The following is a 13,374-nucleotide window of genomic DNA, read 5'->3' on the forward strand; positions in this document are numbered from 1 at the left end:
TCTCCCACCCCCTCACCCTCCAAGTATGAAAGAAGAATAGTTATTTGTAACTGCCAACTATTTGAAGGAGTGATACTTTAGGACTAACAGAGCATAAGTCATAGTCCATCAGAGTAAATCATGCTTACTGACAGTATTTTATGTGTGTGTTCATGTAAATATATACAGCATCCATTCAGCATGCCTGCAGTCCATCTAGCATGCTGAGCCTACTCAGCACGGCATATACTTTTCATCAGGAAATGGCAGGCAGAAATAATAAATCTGGACAGCTATGGAGTAGTTTTACATTCAATTTCATCGTAAACTTTAATAATTTAGAATTCAATCAAAAAATGAATCTATAAATTATTAAACATTCCTGCCTTTTTTTCTTTTTTTTTTTTCCCTCAACAAAGTGGCCTCAGGGACAAACTTGTTACAGTTTAGTTCCTCAAGATGTCCAATTGTCCACGTATAGCAGAAAAAAATATATTTGTGTTCCAATTTTTAACAAATACTGCTCTGCAGAAAGATTGCAATTGCTGAAAAACACTGATAACAATGCAACACATCTAAAGCCTACAGCCCTACTGTTGCATAAACTTGATTTGCTTATTCCAGAGCAAACCTTTTGATGTGTGAAAGCCATTTTCATTACATTTGGAAAAATGAACACACATACATGAAATATATATTATTCTTTTAATTGCTATTAATATTGAGCTTGTTACTCTCCCAGTATCTATTTTGGACCTATGCTACTTTCTGCTTTGAATGACCAGCGTACAAGGATCTTTTAACTGATGGAGTTGTGGCCTTCGTATTCCCAGCTGAGCCTTCACTGTATCACCATCAAGTAGGACCAGGATGTAGTACAACCAAAAATAATCTCTCCTACCTTCTCATATTTAGCAAAGCCCCCCATAACAGCTGGATCAACAATGCCGTTCAGAAGCATCGAAAGTGGGTTAATAGGAAGGTTTTCATCACTCTGGTATTGGTTAATCATCATCAGAATTCTTTCATTTGTCAGGGACATAGTCTCAATAGCGTTCTCTAAAGGACTAATTGTAGTCTATAAAGAAATAAAAAAGATGAAAGATATATAGTAAATCTTGACGTAGATTATTTCTAACTTTATCCAGATAAATTAATGGAACTGCACATTTAGATATGTTAGCTATGCTACTTATGAAAATTAAAGTATTTTCAGCTGAAAATCTCTCATTTGCAAGAACTCATTTTTTGTTGTTTCTGTGACTTGAATGTTACTTGTATTTCAGTAATCTGTTACACAAAGGAAATACAATTCAAAGACAACTATTTGTTACTATGTCATTTTGACGGTTAAACCAAATCATTTGCTATTGATTATGCCATTTAAGTTGCAGATAGTGTATTTCAATGCATAGAAATAGAACAAAGAGCCAGTTATCTTTATTTCCATCATCTAGGCTAGAATTTGCATTAAAGACATCTTAGCTACGTATGTACAATGACAACTCCTAAATACTTTCTTACATGGCACAGAAATCCAGCAATAGAGTTTGGTTAGACACCACCATAATCATAATTCAGAATGAGGTGTGAATGGTCTTTGTGCACACAGAAGCACATCCTCTCTTGTGTCTGTCAGATGCTGTGAAGAGGCAACCCCAAAATGCACCAACTGAACCAAGTGCAAGGATCTGCAGACCATCCTTGGGTGTGTACCTGTCTGCTGTTCTGATGCATTAAATACATTGTAGAAGGCAAATAAAATGCCTGTCTCTTTATTCATTCAATGCCTAATTTAAAACAAGAGGTTATGAGAGCCAAGTGGATTTCTCTTCTAAAAGTTTTATGATAAACTTGGATGAAGAGTGAATAAATTCAATAAATGAATGTATTAAATCATTCAAATTAGTTCAATTCAAATTAATTCAATAAAGTGAAATGACAGTATGGCTGTAACAGAGGAAATATCTAACCTCCACTAACGACTCTTAAGCTTGATACAGAGATAAAATGGTCTTTTTAGTTTTATATAACCGTGTGTATGTGAACAACTTTCTTATAATTCACTAGAACTATACTTTTTTTCAAATCTTTTAGGACTTGGTCCTAAAACTATCAATCAGATGAAAGTCCTATTGATCAATATGTAACTATCACAGTTGTAAAAAAAATAAATTCTACCAGCTTGTACATGTAAAAATAAGTGACAAGTCTGCCTTTGTGACAAATACACAAGCTATTCTGTACACGATCATTCATACTTATAAACATGATACAGTTTCCTAGCATGTTAATACACACCTGTGACATGGAGACAACTTCAAACCATCGTAAAATTCCAGGAAGTTTGTATGCTGTAATGAATGATGTTCTCTCAATCCACATAGACTATTAAAACAAAATACAAGGGAGAAAATAATACTTCAGGATTTAAACTTTAATCTTTTCTGTTTTCTGAAATGTCAGATTGTAGATGCAAAACATGCATATTTATCTTTGCATGAAAAGACACTGCAAAATGAATTCATCATAGCTATTTAAACAAATTATTTTCAGATTTCAAATTAGGTCTTCTTCAAACATTAGGCCTGCACAAAGCACAGGAAAAAGAAAAATATCCTTTGGTCTTTTAGTATCTATTCCTTACTTTGCCATTACACATCAGATGACTGTGACTAAATGACCTCTACTTTCAAAATATGTTTTTGCAATTAAAAGAAGTAATAGCCAGCATCCTTACTTCCCCCCCATTCCTTCTGAAGATGACTAGCTGTTGGCATTTTAAGATGCCTCTACTGCATTTGCTCTACCACTCCTTATTTTAGCAATATCAGCTTAAATAACCTGCCACTAGTGAGAAATGTAACAATGAATGCAAAACAATGCACTCCAACCACACTAATTTCCATTTATATGAAGTGAGCATGGATGCTGTCTATTGTTATCAAGAATGAAGACATTAACCACTTAGTTATTTAAATAACAATTCAAAGGAACGTGTATAAATAGTTTCAAAACTTTCCAGCTTGGAAAGGAGCCCAGTGCACAGCACTAATGCTGATAATAGAGCACATAACTGGGATGTCAGGGTAGATCAGCATTTGAATTATTTAACAGTAGATAAGAAGCTCCTTATGTGAAACAATTGACACTACTGATCATCAGCATGCAAATAACAGAATTTTTTTGTATATTTTTGCAAGGAATGTGTTGTCTCAGACTAAGAAAGGATCAGAATTCTGTCAGTCATATCTACCAGAACTGCATCACTCCGTCATTTGCTTACTTACAGCAAATTCATTTTCAGGGTCAACAGATCCTTTTCTAACAGGTCTTGAATAGTGAAAACGATGCACATTGTTGGACTTATAAAAGCTGAAAGATTTAAAAAAGAATTTTGTAAAACACAGAGTTCACATATTTATTTCTCTTGTTATCACAGTTAATTATTACAGCTTGAATTAGTTTTAATTAAAAGGAAATTTAATGGGAAGAAAAAAACTCCACAACTGAAAATTCAGGAGACAGCTACTTTATCTATAAATGATGATTGAGTATTTTGCAAACAGGCTGCTTCAGTGTGGGACTGGGTGCAATTCTGAGGTAAGAAAATTCTACAACTTCTGTAACTTCCAGATTAATGTTAGAACCTTTAGAAGAGAGCTTAAAAAAGATTTTTACTTTCCTGTTCTGTTACTGTGACACACTCTCTGCTTTTCTTCTAAAAGGAGAACACTTTTTAAAAAGCAATTGACTGAACAAAAAGAATATATTTACTTTGACTGAAATACATGTGATTTTTCATCCATGTACCATAACAAATCATTTTAATCCACTTAATCTAAAAGTTCTACTCACAATACAGAACAACAGTCATCCAATAAGCTAAATATCTGAGGCCATAACTAATAATTTATTGTGACAGATAAGAAAATGTACATAAACACTTTTAGAAGCAGACATTAATATAAAGAAATCTATGCCCTGGTCTATCTGATTTAGTTAATGTATCATTTCAATCACTGTGCGCATGCATTCCCACCAACACATAACCAGTCACTCTTTAGCACTTGCTAAGTTTAGGCTAAGTGTTCTGCTTGAAAATAATCTCTCTCTGGTTTCTATTATGATCAATTATGATCAATTTGAAGCAATGTAAAACAAAAGGTAATTTTGCAGAGCAAAACATGTCTCAGAAAGCCGTGTTTTGGAAGGCTGAGGAAACAGACCAATAGAGCCCCGACCAGCTGAGATATTCAAACAAACAAGATTATCTTCTACAACTTAATGAAAGAGGAGAATATTGCTGTACCCAGCTAAATCACTTTATGCCATCCCATCTGAAAGGGCAGATATTTTAAAGCTTTTTGATAGAATAAATGCATCGTCATCAACTTGTGTAACTAACAATTAAATGCCTAATTAAGTGCACTTATAAAAATAAATATTTCCTCTAAGGCCAGATTAAATTAACAGCTTGGCAGAATTCTGCAGCTGAGACAAGCAATTACAAAATCTTCCATATGACAGACCATTGTACTTCTTGTGGAGCACTTCCCTAAATATATCCATTATAAGTTCAAAATGTAGCTGGCACGACAGTGAAGTCAAGTCAAACATAGCAAGTTTTGTGAGATTATGATTTTTAAATGAGTTCCAGTTTAAATTGGGACCACAGAATTTATTTTATTTTTTATATCATTTATTTTATACTACAAAGCTTCTGTTTGTGCCTGATTTATCTGGGCATGTGTTTTTAGGTGAATCTTTCTGCTCTAAACCAAATGCAATTTCAGGAGAGATTCTGCAGATCAGGCTGCAGACAGAGGTGAAAGCTGGTTTGCATCCAACTTTGAAGCAGTCAGGAATTAATTCACATCAGCTGATAAAAAAAATAAGCCCTTCTATCTTCAGTCTCTTTTAGGAGGGTTGAAGCTGCATGTTGTGAAAACATTTATAAATGATTTAATTCTTAGTTGTCTAAGTGTGGAGGCATTGCAAAGCTTCTGTTGGATAAAAAAAAAAAAATGCAGGTGCCATAGATTTGCTGGACAACTTTTAGCTTAAGAGGCATGTTTCAACTGATTTCAGTTAGGGAGATGAACCTTGTGCTTTCACAAGGTACTGACAAGAAGAGGTAGAAAATACGAGCTGCCTTAAATCACACAGCCTATGTACTTCTTGCTGTCTTTATGTTACAAGCTACCAAACATTATCTTGAGATTTTCCACTGAGGTGCTAATGATAAGCAACAGCTTTTATTAATCGTGTTTGCAAACATAAGAACCCTTATGTGCCTTCCATCATCTGACTAGGAAGTCTCCTCTGTTCTACTTTTTTTCTGAGACTGCAAAATTTCATCAGCTTGAAGAGATTTCAAGCCAAAATCTCACAGCCAGTACTCCAGTAGGTACTGTATGCAGTTTTGGCACGACCTGTTGGAAGGAACCATCACTAGCCAAATGCAGTCAAAACACTCAATTAGAAGGATGTATGTTGAACATGTTCAGCATTGAATTAAGAATTTGGACCAGTTAGGCAATCATTTCTCAAAATACTTTGGACAATTCAATTCCCTTATTTCTTTACACAATTCTGGTTGTATAACTAAAACCATGTTGTCAAAAAGCACTGTGTACTACTTGCAAGTAAATCATACCAAGATTTTATGTGTAAGAGCCTTCAACTCAAAAATACTCCTACTGTCAGCTACTTCTAACTGTCCTGTCTTCACCACTTGTATTTGAAGCTGTGTTGAAAACTCCAGAACATGAACCAAAGCATGGATTCTCTTGTGCCTCGTAACCACATGCCATTCCTTTAGCAACAGATGTTCTTTCATGAACTGCCTAAGACATGCATCAGTCAGTAAACACAATAGAAGCTCTGAATCTTGGCAAATGGCTGAATTCACAAAATAATTGTTGTAACCTTAGGAGTATGGACTGAATTCCACTCAATCATTACAGAAATTCACTTACTTTATAATTTGATCAGGTACTGCTTTATTTTTGAATCTGGGTTGCTCCTCCAAGACTGGTTGCACTGTAAAACACTGTATGTCTGAAATTGTGAACGTCAAGGTCATATTATTAACAATGAGCATGAAATAGTTTATGCTGCTGTGAAAGAAGAAAGACATATCCTGATGAAAAATCTGCAGGGTTTGGAGTTTCATTTATGGAGCTTTCTTGGCAAAAAAAAAAAAAACCCTACTAGATTACTAACTAGCTAAAATACATTAATTTTGAACTGGGAATTTTTATTATTTGCTGAACTTAAAAATTATTAATGTAATTTATCACACTGACTCATTAATTAAAATCTTAAAGGCAACTTACATAAATAACATCAACAACATCTGACGTAAACCATTTTACTGTTCACCTTTAAGCATGAGTAATGTCATGATGTTTAGCATTCTCTTTTAGAAATCTCACTGAGCAGCCCATCCACCTGATATTTTCTTTTTCTAGTGAAGTGTTATGATTTAGTCTGTCATGACTTGTAAATAAATTTATCACATAGGCTTCAGAAAATTCTAGTTACAGAAAGGACTGAAAACACATGATCCCCCCAAAATAAAATGTTTTAAGACACAACGAAATTTATGAAATTGTGACTCTCAAACATAATGTCAATTTTGGACAAGCTTGTAATTCTTCATACTTCAGCCCCTTGAGTGTGAAAAGAAAGCAGCATTCCTACAGTTGCATGAAAATTAGCTCAAGAGAGCACACAGAGCATTATAAAATTTCCTTGAAAATTAATTAAGGAACAACAACAACTGAACAAAGTTCTGATACAATGGAGTGATCTCTTATCTGCTCAGCCAGTAGTAATTTGAGCCAGAATATGAAGAAAAAGATGTAATAATTTAGGGCATTCTAGAAATTGTGGATGTGTCAATTTTCCTAGGAAAATTTCTAAGAAAATAAGCCATATTCATGTTGTAAAGAAATACAGAAGTGCAGTTCCAGAGAAAACAATGTTCAAGGAAGAAATTAATATCAAGTCACAAAAATTAGGAATGAGAAGTAATAGACAAGTTGCTGCTTTAGCCTCAGCAAATTCACATGTTCCTCACTGATTTTGCCACTCAGAGGCAGTAAAGTTAAACCATGCATGAACCTGAACAAATGGTGAAAGTGACAAACATCTTAGAATTGCTTAAGAAACAGGAGCAAACACGTTAGGAACAGTCCATTAGAAACATTCAAGATTTAATAAAACTGCAAACTGAACTGCCCCATAAGATTTGGGAAATGTTTGTTCCATACAGTTTAACTCTTGCTAGAACAGGTTTCCCCAAACCACTTTCATTCTGTGACCTCCTCAGTTTTCAAGGATACATTGACCAGGAGAGTTTTTCACATCCTCTCCAGGTGCTGAGGTGGTGTTCATCTTCTCTGCACTGGGAAACTGACTCATCAGCTGAGCCTGAAAATCCTCTCTCCTCTCGTATTCCTTCCCGCGATAGATAAATACTTTGTTCTGCAAGGAATAAATACCAGATTCCTTGAGCTGTGTGATGCTGAGGCAGAAATCGCAGGTGTGTGTGTTTATCACTACAAAGATACCATAAGGTCACCAAATTTTTAAATGAGCATTGCTGATACCTGAATACTAATAACTATAAAGAACACCTGACTTTGTCCAGGTCATGAAGTACTTTGCTGACTCTCCAGAGCGATACTTTTGAGCATTAGAACGAAGATCAACTGGCATCGTCACTGAGGATGCTCCTGGTAGAGTGCAATAAAATCGGAATGGATGGGTAAGTAACGCACTGAAATTTCTTTTCTTGTCTCTCATATAAAAGGATTTTCTTTCAAACGTGATCTGGGTCCAAATTTCACAATTTCACAGCTTTCTAATAATAGTATATAGTTCTACTGTGCTTGCTCCTTCTTCTTGATGTAACAGAATGCCCTAATTTACAATAGAGTTTATCCCCATGTGTGCTTCTTTGTGGTTCATTTTACTTCATTTAACAGGATAGTTATATAAAAGCAGAAGAAAAAGTTGCCATGTTAGCATGTTTTCACTGTGTTTTCCAATTCTTTCAAGGAACTTTGGCCTTCGAGGCCACGAAAGAGGAGTCTTCTATTTCTTTAATTTCCTTGAGCACTAAGAAAGCTACCACAGTCATTGTATTCAGTATGATTTTTCTTCCTGGAGAAAAATATCAAATATTTGAGTTAATTCTCCTTTTTGAAGACAGTCACTACTGGAGTTAAAGCAATAATTTATTATGTTTTAAAAATGCTTTTTGAAGTAAAATTAAATTGTGCTTGACTTCTTAAGTTTGGCAAACTTCTTCAAAAAAAACCAAAACAACAAAACAGGCCCCCCGAGTTCTTGATTTTCTCACATGGTAGTAAAAAATGGAGAAAAACAAAAGAGAAGAAGTAGGTTCAACAGCTCAAGGTCTATTCAGTGGACACAACATGAACTTGAGAAACTGTTCTATGATATGTAAGTAGATGCTACTATTCAGGAAAAAAAAAAAACAAAACAATGTAGTAGAAGATGGTTGGGATGAACATTTCAGCTCACTGAATATTATAGATCTGAAATTCAAGAACTGAGTTAAACAGGAAAACAAACAAGAAACATCAGTATCAAAATCACAGTGAATCCACATTCAAATACTAGGTATACTCTTGTTCTGTTGTCCCAAGAACTAGAAAATTTAGTTCAGCAAGGGAACTACAACGTACAAAAATAAGGAAAGTTTCCTGTGGAAGCAATATTTAAATGAACCAAATCTTTAAAGAATAATCCATCATGAGTGGCATGAAGAAAATGATGAAAGAACAAGTGTTCAATCACTCTCAGATTCTCAGATTCTGCAAGAACTAGTGCACAGAAATTACCAGGTGATAAGAAAAAGACTGCAGTAAATATCCAACACAGTGTTTTAATGATGGTATGTTTTGGGGGACAGCCATTCAGAAAAAAGATTGGAAACATTCATTGTAGAGTAATTCATCGTGTTCTAATACACAACAGTATAACCTCCAATACAGGAAACCCTTTATCAGCTAAATAGGGAATATATACCAGATCAACAGCACTATACACACACTGTATATATTTTACTCTCTCTCACTCTATTATTTCTTTTATTCCTTACTGCTAAAGACATAATGTTGGGTCACAGAGAGCACTGGTATGATGCAAAAAGTACATCAGTGATAAAAAATGGGTGCTACAAAAGTAATGCCTCCTATTTTATTACATTAGCCCTTGATGGCAGTAGATGTTAAACAACAATCCTGCATCCCAGCAGAATTAAATTCCAGTCAGATATTCCCAGTGACTTCTTTGCATTGATATACAGTACAATTTTATAAGCACCTGAAAACAGATTGAAAAAAGTTAAAAAATGTAAATAGGTTTACCCTTAGAAATGTAGGAAATCCTTGGCCATAATATCCAACTGCAAAATAATCTGGTTTAGGCCTCAGAATTTTCATGATGTTTTCATAGAACTTTGCTTGTTGAACCTAAGGGCAAAACCAGCCACAATAATTACTACAAGTTTTTGGGTTTTTTTCCTTACTACTTTCTGCAGTAGTACTATAGCCATTGATTTATACATCACATTTTGTTGCACAAAATAAGAACATGCTTATCTCATCTATAGTTTCAAAATACTGCAGTAAGTAAATGCCCATACAACTTTATGAAATAGTTATTTATGAATCTCTAGCACTAGAATTCTGTAATACAACAAAGGAACTCTTCGACAAATTAAATAAAAATCAATTAAGTAAAAATCTATTAGATAAAAATTAAATAAAAATCTGTATTTTTGATAGCACTAAACTGCCAAATTCTGTGATGAAAATAATTTGAAGATTTGTATATAATCTTACCAGATTTTGACTTAGAAGCTCGTAGTCAAAAACTTCCTTTTCATACTGCTCTGCAAGTTCTTTGCATAACGATATAGCTTCTTCCCACATCTGCAACATACCCACATATTCAAAGAGTAAATCCAATACTAACAAACATGTCTTTAACACATTGCTGTTTAACTGCAGTTGCACTGATGATGCCATCTTTAAACTGCAGTCATTTATTAACTGCATATTTAGAATGAAATAGCCCAGCAACCATAAACTTTGGGAAAACAAATTAACACAGAAAATAAAAGTGCTTTATGATTTACTAAAGGAATAAATCTACTTTTTTCTTACAATAATTTTGCCAAAAGTCACCTGAAATTTCAGATATAATAATCAAGCAGTAAATCATCAAGTCAGATATCATCTAAGCACAGGTGCAGCATATGAGGCAGGGCCTCTCTTCAAATCAAACATTCCAATTTATAAAAAATTCAAAACCATACATTTTTCACAGACATCCTGGCATTGACAGCTTTCCTGGTTAGCTAAAAACTTACAAGGCTTAGACTTAAATTACTCCCTGCTCGGAAACACAGCTTGTTTCTTTCCACACTACCTAACAGCCACCTCCAAAAATTACTGTAAGGAATTACAAAACTGCTCTGAAAGACTAGGACTACTTTTCTCGTCTGCTAAAGGCATTTTCTGGTTTGCAGCATAAGAGTGGTCCTAAAGCAAATAGATATTCGCACTCCTGAGGATATTTCTCAAATTCTACAAGTCTTGCATCTATTCAGAATAAAGGAGACAAAATAGTTTTTCTGAGCCTAACTCTTTACTGATGTAAGGTTACTGGTGGTCATACGCATTACCATCATTTTTACAGAGTGCTATGTACCCCTAGGCTAAGTAGCTCTGAATTTGAGAGGGGCACTCAGCTGCCTGGAGAACCAGAAGGCAAGGTATAATAGAAATAGCATTTGGTTATTCTTATACTCCAGGAGGTAACTGCTATATCATAGTTATTTCCAATGCAAATTGATAAAACAAGACCCTATGCTAAATGACACTACATTTCCTGCACAGATTTTAAAGAAACTGAACTAGATCCAGGTGTTGAACATCAAACTAATAGTTTTTTAATTTTAGGATGTAATTCTAAGATGTCTCTGTAAAAATGTGCCCAGTTTGAACTCTGTTTTTTGGGGGAGATAATGACTGAATAGTCTGGAAATACAATCTGTGGTGTCCTTATTATTTTCTTAGCAAGGGAAAGTACACTCAACATTTATTTTATTACTGCCTGACAGATACTTGTAATTACTGACCTCCTTCTTTGTAAATGTGGTTATTGAAAGAACATGTTCATACACAACAGATGTACCCTGTGAACAAGCCTTCAGGACAGAATTTTTAGTTGACCCACATTTCAAGTAGGATTTCCTACACAATAACGAAACAAACATTTTCTATGGAGAATAGTCATTAAATGTTACTATACAAAATAACACAGTAAGAGACTTTTTGACAGAGAGAACTCCACAACTCTACCTTTCCTTTGTCAAAGTATTCTATGATTTTCTCATAGAGATTCTCTTTCAAGTGTCGATAGGTCTGTGAACACTGGAACTCCATTGACATGACTTGGGGTGCACACTGCTCATCTGACCACTGAGGATTAAAACATATTAAAATAAGCCCTGAATTTGGAGTTCAACATCTTGCTCCTCAACCTCCACAAAATCTGAGCTATTCCAAGTTGTTGTTTTTTTCCTACTCTTTTTTTTAACCTTCCACATGATAATGGAAGAGGCACTGGGAACATTTTCATCACCACTTCAAACAATGCTGTACTTCATGCAATAAACAGGAATAGACACAACATTTTTAAAACCATCTTCCTCCCTGCTCCTCAGCCCAAGAGGCTGTAGAAAAAAATCTAAGGGGGCAAATTGGTTGATTTTATTTCAGTGGTGACATCTTGACTGATACGTTCTTGATTTTTGTATTAAAATATATGCATAAAAAATTATTTTTGTCTACACAAACATACAAAAAGTACCTTGAAATTTGGCATGGCTAGAAAAGTCAAAAGGAAGGTTAATTAAAACAGCAACATGAAAGGCACAGTTTAGAGGGTTCTACCTCCCTCCCCGCCCCCCCACGCCCCCTCCCTGACAAAAAAAATAAAAAAGAAAAAGAAAGAAAAAAAAAAAAAGAAGAAAAACGAAAACCCCCAAGGAATCGCACACATTTTTGCTTTTAAATTTTGATTTTGTCCTTGAAATGGAAAAGGATGTTACTGGCCATTTCTACTGCTATTGTCAGTTACAGTGAGAAACATTAGTTGTAGTGAAAACAATTACCAAATATGAAAGAAAGGTAGCATAATTTGGAGTGTAATACATACTACTTAAAATGGATGGTTTGATGGAAATTTTGATACTTATTTATATTTGTGATAAGAAGAAGGTAGAATAACGAAAAACACAAGGAAGCGGAATGGCTTTTCTCTACTAAGTAAAACTATTTTTGCAACAATATTTTGAGCCTTACCAGCATGTGACATTGAATCATTTATTGGAAAAAAAAATCCACATTTACTGTTAACTTTTTATGACCTGCCATAACAATTGCAAGTATGAACTTGAATATCTCTAAAGAAAATAACTAATATGCAGTAAATTGGAGATTGAGACTACCACTTCTTATTTAAAAATTTGAATTTTGCAAAGGCTTACTTATTCATTAAATTTAGGAAAATCTAACCTTCAAGAGCCAAGTATGGAGTAGAAGGGTGTAGGCAGCTTCTGTGTAATTCTCACAGTCCAAATGAAGATCTCGCAATTTATACAAATATCTGTTACAGCAGAGAACAGAAGTTAGTCCAGATGCTGAAATGACTTGAATTCTGTGTTATAAACATTCTAGATAAACTCTAGATAATGGAAACTTGAAAGATATTGTGCAGTCACTACTAAAAGAGTCTTCAAGGACACTGAGTGAGGTTAAAGCACTGTACATTTACTAAGACTTTTTCTGTATCTTTGTATATTGGAACACTGTGCATAAAAGGAGGAGAAAGACCTACCCTACTTCTGTGAACTGCTGTTAACTCCTCCTCTAGGAGGAGCAAGAGCTACTACTCCAACTTGAATTCTAAGTCAGACCACTGCATCCATTATTTCTGACTGTTACTGTCAGTTTTGTGCCCCTCACTACAAGGATACTGAGGTGCATAAGCATATGCAGATAAAAGCAACAAAGCTGTTGAAAGAACTAGAAATGACATATACAAAGAGTGGTTGAGGGAACTGGGTTTGCTTAGTCTGGAAAAAAGGAAGCTGAGGAGAGAACTCATCACTCTCTACAAGTACAAAGAAGGAGGTTGTATTAAGAAGGGTGTCAGTCTCTTTTCTCAAGTGAAAAATGATAAGACATGAGGAAATGGCTTCAAGTTTCATGAAAGGAAGTTTAGATTGGACATGAAGAATTTATTTAAGGCAAAGGAGAAAAGGGTAATAGCAGCCTAGAAAGA

General features: G+C 34.6%; 1 protein-coding gene across 2 annotated transcripts in view; it reads right to left on the bottom strand.

The window, feature by feature from the left end:
- DOCK2 (dedicator of cytokinesis 2) overlaps positions 1-13,374 on the bottom strand; it is a 153,994-nt gene that overhangs the window by 11,996 nt on the left and 128,624 nt on the right. Inside the window, exons 37-45 of one of the 2 annotated variants that reach the window (XM_048960175.1) lie at positions 12,606-12,696; positions 11,388-11,507; positions 9,864-9,953; positions 9,387-9,491; positions 7,332-7,473; positions 5,961-6,042; positions 3,270-3,354; positions 2,281-2,367; positions 881-1,057 (exon numbers count right to left, since the gene is read on the bottom strand). In XM_048960175.1, coding sequence (XP_048816132.1) covers positions 881-1,057; positions 2,281-2,367; positions 3,270-3,354; positions 5,961-6,042; positions 7,332-7,473; positions 9,387-9,491; positions 9,864-9,953; positions 11,388-11,507; positions 12,606-12,696 — 979 coding nt within the window. The remainder of the gene's footprint in view (positions 1-880; positions 1,058-2,280; positions 2,368-3,269; positions 3,355-5,960; positions 6,043-7,331; positions 7,474-9,386; positions 9,492-9,863; positions 9,954-11,387; positions 11,508-12,605; positions 12,697-13,374) is intronic. The other variant, XM_048960176.1, reaches the window with a different exon arrangement.

Source organism: Lagopus muta, chromosome 14 (genome assembly GCF_023343835.1).
Source record: "Lagopus muta isolate bLagMut1 chromosome 14, bLagMut1 primary, whole genome shotgun sequence".
NCBI classification, from domain to species: domain Eukaryota; kingdom Metazoa; phylum Chordata; class Aves; order Galliformes; family Phasianidae; genus Lagopus; species Lagopus muta.